Genomic DNA, 14,586 nt, shown 5'->3' with positions numbered 1-14,586 from the left:
GCGTAGCTACTACACCTCGGCTCACGCTAGTCTTTACACCATCTCAGATCTTGGGCTTGATTTGGTGATGCAGGTTTTACCACGAAGGCCGTGTGTTGCAGCTTGAATTACTGACACATCGGATTGTAAGGAACCCTGAAGTGTATCACGCAGATTTGTTGGCAACATTGCACAGAAACTACTGACTACAGAGGCTGAGGGTGACGAGTTCTGTATACTCCCAAAGGTCGAAGAGCCATGTGTACGCTAAGAATCACATTTAAACCCAATTGCGAAGCAACGACTTCCCAGAAAGGTCGATTCAGAACGGTGCGCTCGTAGTCACACATTCCAGACAACTCACAACCCGAGCATAAGTTGGAAGCTAGAAACGACACGGCCAAGGAAGCACCCCCTCCCACTCCCTATACCGCTCGCCGCCCACCCCAGCACCCCATCCGCGTGCAAACCCTGTGCAAACCCTATACAAACACCCTACTCCACATAAAACACCTCCTCACTCTGCCCCCACCACCCGGGCCCATCCTTACTCCCCACCGCGCCCTCGACGGGGCTCTCCTGCATACCGTCCGTCATGCGCCACCACTCCTGCACCTTGGGGTTCGCAGCCATGCGCGCCATGTCTGCGTCGAAGGAGGTGCCGGTGTATTTGAAGGAGGCGAAGAGCGTGGGGCGGGGGGTGAGGGTGAGGAAGATGGAGTCTGTTTGCGTCAGCAGACGTTATACATGTATAGTATGTAATACGGATGTGGATGTGGATGGGGATGGGGGGCGGGTGGTGTAGAGGAGCTGGTAACATGAGAGGGAGAGGGGAGGGGTGGTTTTAGGGACGGGGCGCGTACAGTCGTGCACGTTGCTATCCTTGATCTGCTCCAGCACCTCGGGCCACACCGCGGCGTGGCATTTCTTGTACTCGTCAATGCACTCCGGGCGCAGGTAGAGCCATTGGCCGACGTGGCGTGGGCCCTGGTTTGTGGATGCCATTGTTATCCACGTAGAGGGAGGGACGGAAGGTTGTGAGGCGAGGAGGGGAATTCGAAGAGAACCGGCGAATGACTTTGGGAAAAAGAATTGGCGAATGTGTATTAAGAGAAACAGAATCTCCCGAGAAAAGAAACGGTTTTGAGACGTGTTCGTGGTGGGGTAGCTAACAGCTGCATCGGTTTATCTGGGGCCGAGGCGCGGGGGCAGGCGCCGAGAGGGGCTCTGGGCGAGGCTGGTCGGGGTCGAGTCTGGGTCTGGAATCAGAACTGAAATGCATGTCGAATTTGAACGTGAGGATGTGAAGATGGAGTTTTGGAATGTTGAACTTTGAACCTTGGAACCTTGACTTTACTTTTACTTGACTTTGACTTTGACTTGACTTTGACTTTGACTTTGAACTTGAAATTGAACCCGAACTCGAACTCAAACTATGTAATGATATACAGGAAATGGTATCGACCTGTCCTCTTATCGTAATCTTCTCTGCTCTCGCTTCGCGTTGAGAACGCGTCTGCTGCTGGTGAATGCTTGCGGCAACCATGCTGCACCATTCCCAGACCCCAATGCCGTCCTACAATTCAACCCGCCTCTTGAACACCACCTGCTTCAGGTGACAAACCCCGAGCATGCTGTCTCGCTGTTGCTACAACATTTAATTGACAACGTAGTCGGTGCTGGTGTCGCCAACCCACGCAAACCACACCGCGATGATGGCGTTCGCAACCGCCCAGATACCGGCGTACCCCGCGGCGCCGGTGAACTCAGCGCCGTTGAGCGTCAAGCAGCGCTGCACGGTGTTGAGGACGAGGAAGAAGCAGAGGATCCAGGTCTGCTGGATCAGGGTGCGGGTGCGGCGGCCAAAGTACCAGAAGTTGTGCTTGAGGGTGGCCTGCAGGTCGGCGGTGGTGGCATCAAAGTTAGCGACGGGGGTTGTCTGGCCGGACAGCGTCTGCGCGGCGATGGAGGGGTTGAGCAGGAAGCCCTTTGCGGCGAAGCCGGCGGTGAAGATCTTGGCGGCGACGGTGATCGGGGTCTCGAGGTGCGCGGCCTCGAGCGTCGGGATGTCGAAGTAGGTCACCAGGAAGCTGTTGAGGAGGCCCGTCTTCAGGCCGCCCCAGATGACCACGACGTAGACGCAGATGGCGAGCAGCGCGTTGGAAAACTGCACCTGCACGCTGTCGAGCAGGAAGCGGTTGCGCAGGGGGACGCTGGCGCGGTGGGCGGGCGCCCGCGAGCGCAGCAGGTAGGTCGGTATGGCAATGGACAGGACCTCAATGTTCATGTGCGCCGCGACGGTGAGGGTGGAGATCTGGTAGTACGTCGACAGGAGGTACGCGTAGGGCACGTTGGTCAGGAGCGTCAGGGCCGACACATCGTAGACTGCGCGCGTTAGCCGGCGGATGCGCGGGGGGCATCGTGTCCTTACAGTCGTAGCCGACGGCCCAGGTGGCATAGATGGTCAGCACCTTTGTGATCAGGCGCGCGACCGGGCTGAACAGGCTGTACACATCGTCGTCGGTCGGCGCCTTGCTGACGAATCCGAGCTCTGGCGGCACGAAGTTCGCGACCGTCTGCCACAGCAGCGCGTTGATGCCCAGATTCAGCACGACCAGGATGGGCACTCGCAGCGGCGCAGGAAGACGCGACCGCCGTGGCCCGCGCGCGGGGATGACTGTGGCCTCTTCGCGCTCGATCATGTCTGCCATTGCGCGTGTTTTCGCGTGCTACGCGATTGGGAAGGTGCAGAAGAAACGTGAAGGGAATGCGCCGCGTGGGCTGGTGGTGGGGTGGTGTTGTGGGAGGCTGGGCTGGAGTCGCGAATGCGCGAAGTTTGTTTGGGTGAGACGTCATGGAAGATCGTCCGTGCACCACCATTTCATCACCCATTGTTCTGCGCGTGAGAAGAGGAGACTTTTATTCAAGACATCAAGTTCGTCACCATGCCGCCGTCCTACCCAGCCGCCATACCTGTCCCGCCGTACCCATCCTCCCTATTTTACATGGCAAGGGCTTATTACAGCCAGTCCGAACTCAAACTCCCCAAACAACAATGCTAGAACCAAACAGTGAGCCAACAGATGCAGGAGCGTTCCAAGTGCTGAAATGCCTTAGTCGTCATGAAAGTAAAATCGCGATATTGTTACAGTAGAAGAAGGCCGTTACTAAATCCAAAGGTGACTTTTGTGCGGCAGAGCTTAGTTCTTGCCACCTCTCCTCTTAGGGTTGGTCTGACCGCGCTTCTTCGTGGGCGTCTTCTGCGCGTCGCCCTCGATGTACTTGAGCAGCTCATCGATGCTGCGCTGGTCGATGCCGCCGGTTCCGCGGCGAGTCTGAGAGCCGCCAACCGTGTTGGCGTGCTCGCTGACTGTGGGAGTAGCCGCGGCAGGGCGGAGAGGGTTCCTGCCCGTCAGCTGGACGCGGCGGATGCGGCCAGCAGCAATGTCGTTGATCTGCTTCTGCTGGCTGACGGCGCTCTGTGTGAGCTGCTCCAGCCAGCTCTCGGCCTCCTTGGTGTTGCGGTCCTCGGCACCGAGAACCTCCTTGAAGATGTTGTACGACTCGCGCATGCGGTTGACAGCGCCGCGCATGTCCTTATCAAGAGCAAGCGCCTGGGCTGTCTGGAACAGCAGAGTAGCCGTGTTGATCGAGTTCTTGCCGGACACATCCTCGCAGATCTTGAGAGAGGCCTCGAACCAGATGCGCGACTCGTGGTACTGCTTCATGGACTGCAGCATGACAGCAGCGTTGTTGAGGGTTGTGATCGAGTCGGGGTGGTCAGGTCCGTAGATGATCTTCCACAGCTCAAGGGCGTGGCGAACGTAGACCAGAGCACCCTTGGTGTTACCCGCGGCGTGCTCAAACAGACCAAGGTTCAGGTATGCAAGGACGGTGTCAGCGTGATCAACACCAAGCGTACGCTCGGAGACGATGACAGCCTTGTGAGCAAGCTCGAGAGCAGACGCCTTGTCCTCCAAGTTGAAAAGCAGGTTGGACAGGGTGTGGTACGCGCGAGCGACCTCGGGGTGCAGCACACCGTAGATCTGCTCGTGGAGCTGCAGAGACTCAAGGAGCAGATCCTGGCCAAGCTCCTTCTGGTCCTGGGCAACGGACATGCGGCCGGCCTCAAGAGCCTCCTCAGCCAACAAGCTCTTGGGCGAGGCCTCCTTGATGACGGGGACAACGTTCAGGATGTCGTCAGCGTGGAAGGTCTGCGCGGTGCGAGCAGGCGCTGGGCTCTCAGTGCGGGGCGGCGAGGCCTGCTTGCTCTTCTTGCCCTTCTTGCCTGAGCCTGAGTTGCCGTTGGTCTGAGCAGGGGCAGATTTAGCCGCAGGGGCGCTGGAGAGAGCCTCCTTGGTAAAGGCGTACTGCTTGCTCTCCAGCTGAATGCCAAGCTTGAGCGAGACCTCACGGAACAGCTGGAGTTCCTTGCCGGTCTCGACCCAGTTTCCGCCGAGTGCGTTGAGGTTGTAGCGGTAGCGAAGAGCAACCTGTGCGACGACCTCCTTCTTCAGGGTCTCAGGGGTAAGCTGCTCGAAGCTGAAGTCAGCCTCGGGGTAGATAGACTTGAGGCTGTTGTCAGACTCGGCAACAGGCTTGGGGTTGGCCTCTGCGCCGAGCAAGCAGTTGAAGAGGTGCGCAACACAGGCGTTGGCGAAGGGAGCAGGGATGTTGCGCAGCTTGGAGTTGGCGAAGTGCTTGAAGCCACGAGCGATCATCTCCTGGACAACAAGACGCTTCAAGGCCTGGAGACGAGGATCGGGCTTGTCAGCGAGCTCAGCGAACTTTCCGAGGTAGCGGATGTTGACACCGCGCTTGTGCAGGAGAGCGCTGAGAGACTGGCCGTCCATAGGGAAACCGACCTCGCCATCCTTGAGCTCCTGGATCAGGCGGGGAATGACCTCGGACTGCAGGTGTTCGCAGGCAGCGCGGACCTCAGCCTCGTCCTTGGACCACTCGGCCTTGTCTTCGTCAGACTGCGGGTTCTGGCCAGAGAAAACATCCGGGTTGAGTGCGAAAACGAAGCCAGAGATGTCGACGCGTTCCTGTTCTTCCGCCTTCTTCTCAGACTCAGCTGCCTCCTCGGTCTTAGCGACCTTCTTGTCGGCGGCCTTCTCGGTCTTCTTCTCGGTCTTCTTCTCGCCCTCCTCTAATTCCTCTTCGGAAGACTCCTCTTCAGAAGATTCCTCCTCGGAAGACTCCTTCTCCTCCTCGGCCTTGACTGCCGCGGGTGTCTCTCCCTTGGCGGCCTTCTTCTTCTCAAGCTCGTTCTTGACGTATTCGCGAAGCTTCATACGGCCGTAAGACTCGACAAGCTCGGGGCGGAGAGTGGCCATGCGATGAGGGTAGTCCTTCTCAGAAGTCTTGGTCTCGCCGTCCTTGGCGGGCTCGCTCCAATGGGCCTCGATCCAGGCAACATCGAGAGGAGTGAGGCGGTAGAGATCAAGGGCGTAGCGCCTGCCATCGGTGCCGATGAGTCCCTTGGTCTCAACACTGCCTTCCAGCTCGTGCCTGACGTTGTCCTTGTCCCAGACGGGGTGCTTCTTGACTCGCAGCGCCTTGGAGAGCTGCTCGAACAGAGGGACAAACGACTTGTCGTCGGCGACAATCTCCTTGCCTTCAACCGCACCGTAGTCGATCTGGTGCTCGCCAGGGTCGCGCTGCTTGAAGATACCAGGAACGATGCTCTGGCCGACAATACGCTTTCCGAGGTAATCGACGACGACGGTTCCGGATGTGAAAAGATTGGGAATGTCGAGGTTGTTTACGGCGCGGACACCAAAAACGTCCTTGCCGACGGCCACGCGAGCAGCCTCGTCGCCGCCCTCGGTGCCGAAAGTACCGACACCGTCAGCGCCAAAGGAGTAGAAGATGTTGTTGTAAACGAAGATCTGGGCATCCTTGGCTTCTGTAGGGTTGAGGGGCGCAATCTCGCCGCGGGCGACGAGCATGGCACCGCGCGTCGCGGCGTCGTTGTAGTCGGCGAACAGCTTCGACGTGAGGCGCTCGCGGAAGACACGGTCGTGGACGGCCTCCTTGGGCATCTCGCGGGTCGACTGGAACTCCTCATTCCAGTCGCGCAGAGTCTCGGTGTTCTCGACGCCCGAGATGAGATAGCTCTCCTGTGTCCGCGCGAGGTCGGGCTGGTGTGGTGTGAGGGCCGAGGTGGGGGCGGGGACCAGCCATGGGTTCGCAGGGATGGCGTTGGATAGCTGGAAGATGGTGAGCAGCTCCTTCTTGGCGTTGTGGTCCAGCAGCTGCTGGAACGACTCCTGGAAGGACGGCGAGATGGCCTCGAGCAGGTTCAGCAGCGAGTGCTCGTGGCGGGCCTTGGGGCCGTCGCGGGGCGCGGGGTCGAAGCTGGCATTCGACGACTTGTTGACGTAGAAGCCCGAGACGTGCGAGGTGATGTGGTGCTGCTCGTTCTCGTTGGTGTTGACGACCAGGTACAGCAGGTGGCCCTTGGAGCGCAGGTGGTACGGCGGCGGGTTCCACGGCGACACGGCGATAGACTTGATGGTCTTGGGCGCCGGCTCCTGCACGGGCGGCAGCAGCTTCTGCACAGCGCCGCCGGCCTGGAAGTCGTAGTCGGCCAGAGGCGACGGCTCAGGGCCATCCTCCTTGGGCTTCCCCGCGGGCTGGTCGATCCCCACTGTGTCGTGCAGCGAGACGCCGGCCAGGATGCCGTGCAGCGCATCGGTGCGGTCGCCTGCAGCGCCAATCAGCTCGCGCACGCGGATCACGTGTAACCGCGCCTCCTTCTCCGTGTATGCGTCCTCCACCAGGGTCAGCACCGAGTCGGCCTTGAGGCCCTCGACCTCGGACAGCTCGACGTAGTCGTTGATGCGCTTGCCGTCGTGCTCGAGGTGGAAGCACGAGTACTGGAAGGTGTGCGGCATCTCGATGATGGACTGGCGCAGGTCCTGCACCTGCTCGGCCGTCGAGATGGTCATCTGCACCTCGAACGGCTCGTGGGGCAGCTTCACGGAGATCTGGAAGATGCCGTTGCTGCCCTCGTCCTCGGCCTGCGCGGGCGCGCCATTGGCGTTCGCGTCCTCGACAGGCGCGGTAGCCTCTGGTGGTGCGTCGTCGTTAGCCATGCAGTGCTGGGGCCAATGGGCGCGGCGACAGTCTCTGTTTGTGATGATGTCGACGCCGTGTGGGGGAGAGCTCACCAGGCTTGGTAGCGTCAGACATATTCTATCAGCACGAGCGCTGCAGCAGCAATTACTTAAAAGAGCGGCCGCAGAAAGAAGGAACGGATGGGTTGATGAGATAATATACACGAGCGGCGCTGCAATGTACAATGGCGCCCTCTGAGATGGATCGGTGTTGTCTTCTCCAGCACGCCGGCGAAAAAAGTTCGCTCCCATGCATGCCGGCTATTCCCGCTAAGACATGTACGCCGCCAGCCCTCAGTTCTCAGACGAGAGACCAGGGTCCTGCCGAATAACCGCCCCATCAGCAGCCTGGTGGATCGCCATGCAGCTGGCCTGGGGCAGCGCAGCCTGAGCTTTTTCTGAGTGCGTGCGAGTCCTACGCTCTGTACTCCCACCGCCGCAGCGTGTCCAGCGTCGTGATGCAGTACTCATGTCGTTGCCCTAGCACGCGGGCAGCTTCTTGGCCCGCACTGGCCTGTTTTGAGGTGAGCTTGCACGCGGCGCCGTGTCCACACTGCTTCATCGAAGCTTTGAGCTGCCATCACCGTGCATCTGTCCTCCGGCGCGATCCCGTCGTTCATTTCGCTATTGTCCCTTTCCCATAGTCAATTGAGCGTCTGGACCGGCCTCGACTGCAACGTGTGCCCTCACGCGACTGCCCGGCCCGGCGCGCCATAATGTTAATACTGCGGCCTGTCTTGAGGAGCGTCATCGCGCGGACCCAGATCGCCAGCAAGCAATCGCCCTTCCTGTTCCGGATCCAGCAGGCCGGTCCTGCAGCCTTACAGCGCCCGCTCCCTCGATGTCTCAGCGGCCAGTCTGGGCCGCCGACACCCGGCAACGACACCCCCAACCCTGTCGATGATGCCACCGAGAACCAGGAGGAAGAGGATGAAAGAGAGGCCAAGAAAGAGAAATGGAAAGGTACGGCCTTTAAGATGTTCGAGTCCGCGGCAACCACCGGCGCGAGCATCTTCATCCTAGCTTGTGTTGGCATCACTTACACCAAGTACTACAAGTGGAATGTCCTCGAAAAGATGGAGAACGCGTTCAGGGAAGGCGATCCGGTGCTCGAGCTCGCTGCGACTGGTAAGGAGATTCCCAGAGACCCTTCAAACAAGGAGATTGAAACGGGCGATGATTATTACGACCGATGGATACCACGTGACGAGCAGGACAAGATCAATAAGATCATCAGCGGTGAGATCAAAGGCCGCTACCACTTACTCCTCGGCGAGAAAGGCACTGGAAAGAGCTCCATGCTCATCGATGCCATGTCCAGGACCAACGGCGAAGGATGCTCGATGATGGAAGCACACGCCGACCTGGAAGTCTTCCGGGTGAGGCTCGGACGCTGCCTCGATTTTGAATACCACGAAGACAACATTGGCTCCCTGTTCTCCATCCGAGGCCCTCGCGATGCTGGCGCCATCCTTGACATCGAACGCGCCTTCAACAAGTTCGAAAAGGTTGCCCTCCGTCGACGCGCAAAGAAAGGCAGCCCGCTAATCCTCATTATCAACCAAGCCCACCTGATACGCGACGATGAAGACGGCCGTGATCTCCTCGAACTCATCCAGCAACGTGCTGAACAATGGGCTGCATCCAACCTCGCAACTGTCATCATCAACTCGGACAAGTACTGGGTCTTCGAGCGCCTAAAGCAGTATGCCACGCGTATGGAAGTGCACCAGATCAAGGACCTTACCAAAGACCGCGCGATGCAAGCTCTCCGCAACTACCGCATGAAGTACTGGAACGAGAAGACATCAAACAGCGTGCTTGAGGAAGTGTACGACAAGATAGGAGGCCGTCTGACCTTCCTCAACCGCGTGGCCAAATCCGACGACATGCTCGCCAAATGCGATCATATCTGCGAGATGGAAAAGATCTGGTTCCTAAACAACTGCGCAATCCTCGGTGAAGAGATGGATGACGACGTCATGGACCAGCAGAAATACGCCGTAAGTCATGGAAACTCCCATCACCTTCCCCTCAACACGCCCTTCTACCGTAAGTCCGTAACCTGACCCTCCCAGTCCACAGCCATGGTCCTAGCAAACGCCCTCTACCACCGCTACCACGACATGGAAACGACCTACGACCCGCAACGCGGCCACATCCTGCCCGAATTCCCGCTCCACCGCGCCCGCTTCATCATGACGCGCTCGGACTTCATCCGCCAGCACCACGAGCTCAGCATCTTCGCCATCGACTCGCACGCCATGGTGCGCGCCGACTCGGTCCCCATGCAGCGCGCCTTCAACGAGATCTGCAGCGAGCCCGGGTTTGAAAAGTTCCTCGAGGCCACGCTGGACCGCATCTCTGACATTGAGAGTCTCGGACGTACGAAGGAGCTTACGTTTAAGGATTTGTGGGAGGGCGGGAAGTACAAGCTCACTACGAGAAATAAGGCTGGAGAAGAGACGGGCAGTGTGGAGATGGAGACGGTGGAGAAGCCGGATGGGGGAGACGAGGACGGTGAAGAGGACTGAAGAGGAGGTGGGCTTGGTGGTCTCTTTGTGTTTTTGCGCTGGTGCTGGTTAGACGGTGGATATACCCGTCTCTTGTGCCCGGTTTTCCTTTCTCGTTTCTTTTCTTTCATTTTCCTTGCTCAATCACGCGTGTACAAACTTGATCCAAAGGTGCTGGGTTCGCCGAAAAATGATTGTCCAGTCACTCAACATCACACTCAGTTTGGAGTGAGTCCGGAGCTGACGCCGTGTGGTGTGGAGACGAAGAATCGTGTTCACGCGGATGATGAGGGGTTGACGTGAGGGTGAGACGAGTGCTCTGTGGGTGCATGGCAGTGTTAAGATGGTCCAACCCACATCTTTCAATCTGGAATCTGAGCCGTGAGAGCGTCGTCGGAAGCGTACAGAACAATCAACAGTCGATCTGGATACATCAGCCCCATGTCTCTCGCTGCTACCTGGATGCCCCTCGCCATCTCGCAGATATTCCCATCGGCTGCCCACACTCACATTCACTGTTCGAGGAGTTACCAATCAAAGCTTCGCCCTCGTTTCTCGTCGCTGATCAGCGGGATCTATCCCGCGCCTGTCTCATGCTGAGCACGGTCTCAGTGAAGGTCTTTGAACACAACACACCTTCACTTGCAGTCTCTGCACACTAACAAGTAGGAACGCGCTTGCTCTTATGCTCACCATTTGACTCCCTCTCCAGTACACCACACCACATACACAAACATGCTCCTGTTGGATCTACCTCCAGAGGTATTCGCGCGCGTCGTCACACACCTTGTGACTGGCGCGGGTATCATCGTCGCATGGAAGCATCGCAGAGTGTGCCGTAAGCAGTGGCCGATCACATGCCATCCATGGGTTTGACACCAAACCCTCTGACCCCAATCCAGGCACCTTCCGCCGAGCCATCGAGTTTGAGACGCTCGCGAACCAGCCCATCCGAGCGTTCCTCAAGACCAAAGAAGCCAGCGCCCGCAGCATACTTAAACAGAATGCTGCTCTCTACATCAGCTACCGTCTGACCGTCGAGAAGAACGCATACACATTCCTCCCGCGTCTCATGGGCAAAATCTGCAACATCGTATGCGCCCCCCTCCCAGCAAACGCCTACGCAGCCCGTAGACAGCACGCCCGCACCCTCTGCCGCCTGCTCGTCAAAGAAGGCGGCTCCGACGTCCAACACCTCCTCGTCGTCAAGTCCCCTGAGCTCTCATCAAAGTTCACCCACGTCATCCCCAAATACACCCACACCAAGCCCTCCAACATCGTCGCCGCCGCCGCCGCAATCGGCAGCCTGGCCGCGCTCCGCACCGCCCTCGCCGGCAACTTAAACCGCATGTTCGACACCTCGCCGCTCTTCGGCTGCCCGCTCGCCGCCGCCGCTGCCCACAACCACTTCCCCATCGTCGCCGCCGCCGTCAAGCACCTCGAGGCCCAGCACCCCCGCAAGCCCGTCGCGTACTACGAGTGGCACATCGGCCACGCCGCCACCGCCGCGCTGGACCACGGCCACGCGCCCATCGCGCTGCTGCTGCTCGACGTGCTGCACGCGTACGGGCTCTCCGTGTCGCGCGACGCGTGGGAGCACTGGATGGCGCGGGCGCTGAGGGCGCGCGACGCGGCGCTGGTTCACCGCGTGCAGGCGCTGATGCACTCGAGTCGGCGCGCGGCGATGAATGCGTTCACCGAGGCGTGTGCGGCGGGCGACGTCGGCGCGGTGCGGATGTTTGTCCACGAGGGGTTTGTGTCGGTGCACAGCTCGTGGTCGTACAGCCACGGGCTGACGCCACTGCAGGCCGCCGTCGCATCGAAGAAGGTCGATGTCGTGGACGCCGTGTTGCAGCTGGGCGCGGATCCCAACGGGGGCGCTATGGACGATTCGCAGCGACGGCCGCTGTGGATGGCAGTCGAGAGCAATGCTGAGGCGGTTGTGCAGATCTTGCTGAGGTACGGGGCGGATCCGATGTTGGTCAAGGAGCCGTGGAATGCGAAGACCAAGGCGTGGAAGGCGGCGCGGAACAGGATCCTGTTTTACCTGGTCACCGCCGAGACGAGGCGGGCGGAGTACGTGCGCGCTCCTGAGCCCGTTACGTGGTTTGCCGCCGATGCGCCGGATCTGGTGCTGCCTGTCGAGGCTGACGAGGACACCATGGTGCTGGACTAGGGAGGAGACAGTGGTTGCAGATTCGGAACTCAGCAGTCTTCCGGCAATCTCTGTGTGCTGATACGATACGAAACCTCGCCAGCGACTCCTCAGCATAATTCATAGACCAACCTTTAAAAGCCCAAAATACCCACAACTCTACCATAAACCCAACGTATCCCTCATCGCCTACCCAACTCTGCTGTCCCGTAGTCCCCCCTCCCCCTCCCCCCATCTTCCACCCCCGTCTCCCCACAGTCTATCGCAGGAGAACACGTGAAGCTCCTCAACCAACACTCGAAGCTCGCGGAGCTCCTCGCTCAATTTCGTGAAGCTCCCCAGAAGCGTTTCTTTTTGGTGTGCGAGCACGCGATCTGTGACCGAGACGCTCCCGGGAGCTGTAGCTCTCCATACGGTTCATCCCATCTGACCTCGATAAAGATCAAGGATTCAACATAGCGATCAAAAGACTGGATATGTTCACGTTTATGTGCGTGCCATGTCACATTTTGTCATCAATGGATACAAACTTGATTCTTCTGAAAATATTCTGAGATGGCATCGAATAGTAAGGAAGGGGAAGCATCGCCTCCGTTGCCGCTGACTCCTGCCCAGCAATCCGAATCGCTGGGGTGGACAGGTGACTACCTGAGCGCATTGTGTGTTTCTAAGTTTCTGCTTCGCGCGTGGTCTGCTTCTTCTCGCCGGAAACCATCGCAGCTTCTTCGTCGTCAGCGACGAAGTTGTCGGTGTTGGGCTCACCAGGTCCGTCGTCCATCTGCGTGTGGGGCCTGTTGAAAGGTTACTGCGACTTGACTCAGTTCAAAGGTGCTAGGCGTCACGTCACGGCGTTTGGTTCTCTCACGCAAGACAGCTGTAACAAGAGCTAGAAATGTGTTGCCTTAACACAACATTAGCTATATTTAACTGTCATCATCTATCTGTCTTAAAACCACAGAACAACGTTAAGAGTAAGAAATAACAGGAACTTTGTAACATTGCATTAGTGTTATTAAACAACCATATGGCAATTCATCTGTCCTCCCCTGAACACGAACAACTCATGTACATAGAATCCTGCTCACAATCTCTGCCCTTGCCTGTAGATTACTACCCTGGCCACAGTCTAGTCCACCAACCTATTCTTAACCCGCTAAATGTACTTAACTATTAAGCAGAAGGTGCGCCTCAGCGTTAGTGCACAAAATTCATCATAGACGTTGACATGTCTCCAGTTGTGAATGACCACACCCATCAGCTGCACGTTGTCAACAAGGTAAGTAGCCAGATTGAATGCCCTCCGCATGCCATCTGTAGCAGTAGTAAAGAGTGTAACTCAATATATGCCCAACCTATCTGATGGCTTAATCAAAGCATACACAGAATGCGGAGCTTCAACAATTTCAACATAGTCTTCATCAATCTCCAAGGCAATAGGTAGGTCGCGGTTCTCTGACATAAACTCAACCAACTCGTAGTATGGAGCGCCAGGCTCAAAGCGAGAGTTAGGGTGGAAGAACAACTTGCTAACAGCTATAGCATTGCGGAAACAAGGGTCGTCGTACGGTAGGTCACCTCGCTGCGGCGTTGAGTCGCCAGGGCCATGTGGCAGAAACTCGCGGCCTGCGTAAGATAGACCTGTGCCAGTGGCATCTTGGAGCATTGCCTCTGTTGGCAAGAGTCGTTGAACGCGGGAAGGTCCTTCCAGTCTATGCTGCCATCCGTCTCCAAGAGGAATGCGGTATAGGCAATATCCCATTTGCGGATTTGTGCGTACACGTTCTTGGTTTCGTCGGGGATATACGCATTGTGTCGGATGGTGGGGTCTGGGAGGGATTTTAGGTTCGTCAATACGTCCCGTTTATAGAACAGATAAAGGTTGATGTGGTCAAGAATGACTGGGAGACGCTGCGTGAAGAGTGTCTGGTAGTTGAGATCCTCTAGTAAAGTCCTAGACCTTGTCAGTGCACGTTGATTCGAAAGACTGTTTGGATACATACTTGATGTCCACGACAGCCGCACTTCTATAGAAGTGCGATGCGATCACATCGGGTGTGAGGCGGTGGCGCCAGAACTCCAGGCGATCGGCCTTCGCCCGACTGGGGTAGGGAAGAAGCTCTGCGTATCGTAGCTCGGCAAGGGAAGCAAAGACCTCGGGGTCGAAGACGGATTGGACGTCGTGCTCTGCAAGAGGCTGCCAGAGCGCCTGCTGGCGTTTAGCATATACATTTGTGTCTGCGGATTCGCTAGCAGAGATAAGATGTCGCTTGTACATTCGCTTTACGTCTGCCCGCAGTGTGCTGATGCCCTGCTTCAAAGTTTCGATCCGGGCCAGGCGCGTTGCTTGAGCTTCGGTGGTCTCTTGGGCCGGGGGAAACTTCTCGAGAGCTGCAAGGTCTAGGGTCCAGTTGGTGATCTTTACCACGACCTTTTCTTCGGTGGCTTCACCATCGGCCCAGAGTCGGAGTGTGCTCTGCGGTCCATACATCTCATTCATGATCTACAGTCGTCAGTTGCGCTTGCTTGAATGTACACGCGCTGTCTTACATCTTTGCAGATTTTGTTGAAGCCGCCGCCCTTGTCCCACGATGGTGGAGCGGAGATGTTCTTGACATAGCCGTGCCTGATGGCATTTGCTCTGGCCAGCTTCTTTGCCTCTGGGGCCCCACGAGGTTGATCTACAGGCGGCTCGACGAAGCAGCCGGACTCTCGGATCGGGATGATCTCTATTTCGTCTCTGGTCTCGAGCATAGCGAAGTGAATATATGGCGGCTGCCTGGGCGCAAGGTTGGTTGGTTGTGTGACGGGCATACTT

At 57.8% G+C, this 14,586-nt stretch overlaps 6 protein-coding genes across 6 annotated transcripts; 2 read left to right on the top strand and 4 right to left on the bottom strand.

Moving 5' to 3' along the window:
- Positions 1-52: 52 nt before the first annotated feature.
- On the bottom strand, positions 53-1,297 carry C7974DRAFT_358378 (L-rhamnose 1-epimerase-like protein). Its single transcript, XM_046139633.1, has 2 exons — positions 843-1,297; positions 53-701 (listed from the first exon to the last, which is right to left on the bottom strand). Exons 1-2 carry the CDS (start codon positions 982-984, stop codon positions 475-477), a joined length of 369 nt encoding a protein of 122 aa, XP_045998512.1. The 5' UTR covers positions 985-1,297; the 3' UTR covers positions 53-474.
- Positions 1,194-2,790, bottom strand: C7974DRAFT_177560 (uncharacterized protein). Its single transcript, XM_046136293.1, has 2 exons — positions 2,411-2,790; positions 1,194-2,364 (listed from the first exon to the last, which is right to left on the bottom strand). Exons 1-2 carry the CDS (start codon positions 2,688-2,690, stop codon positions 1,637-1,639), a joined length of 1,008 nt encoding a protein of 335 aa, XP_045998511.1. The 5' UTR covers positions 2,691-2,790; the 3' UTR covers positions 1,194-1,636.
- Positions 2,791-2,882: 92 nt separating this feature from the next.
- On the bottom strand, positions 2,883-7,317 carry C7974DRAFT_393389 (clustered mitochondria-domain-containing protein). Its single transcript, XM_046141765.1, has one exon. The coding sequence runs from the start codon at positions 7,080-7,082 to the stop codon at positions 3,180-3,182; it is 3,903 nt and encodes a 1,300-aa protein (XP_045998510.1). The 5' UTR covers positions 7,083-7,317; the 3' UTR covers positions 2,883-3,179.
- Positions 7,318-7,697: 380 nt separating this feature from the next.
- On the top strand, positions 7,698-9,994 carry C7974DRAFT_177541 (uncharacterized protein). Its single transcript, XM_046136292.1, has 2 exons — positions 7,698-9,106; positions 9,182-9,994. Exons 1-2 carry the CDS (start codon positions 7,820-7,822, stop codon positions 9,635-9,637), a joined length of 1,743 nt encoding a protein of 580 aa, XP_045998509.1. The 5' UTR covers positions 7,698-7,819; the 3' UTR covers positions 9,638-9,994.
- C7974DRAFT_453282 (uncharacterized protein) lies at positions 9,995-11,916 on the top strand. Its single transcript, XM_046145861.1, has 2 exons — positions 9,995-10,454; positions 10,519-11,916. The coding sequence occupies exons 1-2, from the start codon at positions 10,352-10,354 to the stop codon at positions 11,790-11,792; spliced, it is 1,377 nt and encodes a 458-aa protein (XP_045998508.1). The 5' UTR covers positions 9,995-10,351; the 3' UTR covers positions 11,793-11,916.
- Positions 11,917-12,438: 522 nt separating this feature from the next.
- Positions 12,439-14,522, bottom strand: C7974DRAFT_412713 (uncharacterized protein; the record flags this gene model as incomplete). Its single annotated transcript, XM_046143666.1, has 5 exons — positions 12,439-12,562; positions 13,151-13,350; positions 13,410-13,722; positions 13,772-14,271; positions 14,319-14,522. 5 exons carry the CDS (start codon positions 14,520-14,522, stop codon positions 12,439-12,441), a joined length of 1,341 nt encoding a protein of 446 aa, XP_045998507.1.
- Positions 14,523-14,586: the final 64 nt, after the last annotated feature.

The sequence above is a fragment of the Boeremia exigua genome (assembly GCF_020726555.1).
Source record: "Boeremia exigua strain MPI-SDFR-AT-0100 chromosome Unknown C7974scaffold_5, whole genome shotgun sequence".
In the NCBI taxonomy this organism is placed as follows: Eukaryota; Fungi; Ascomycota; class Dothideomycetes; order Pleosporales; family Didymellaceae; genus Boeremia; species Boeremia exigua.
The sequence above is the reverse complement of the archived record's forward strand: the minus strand, read 5'-3'. Positions and strand labels throughout refer to the sequence as shown.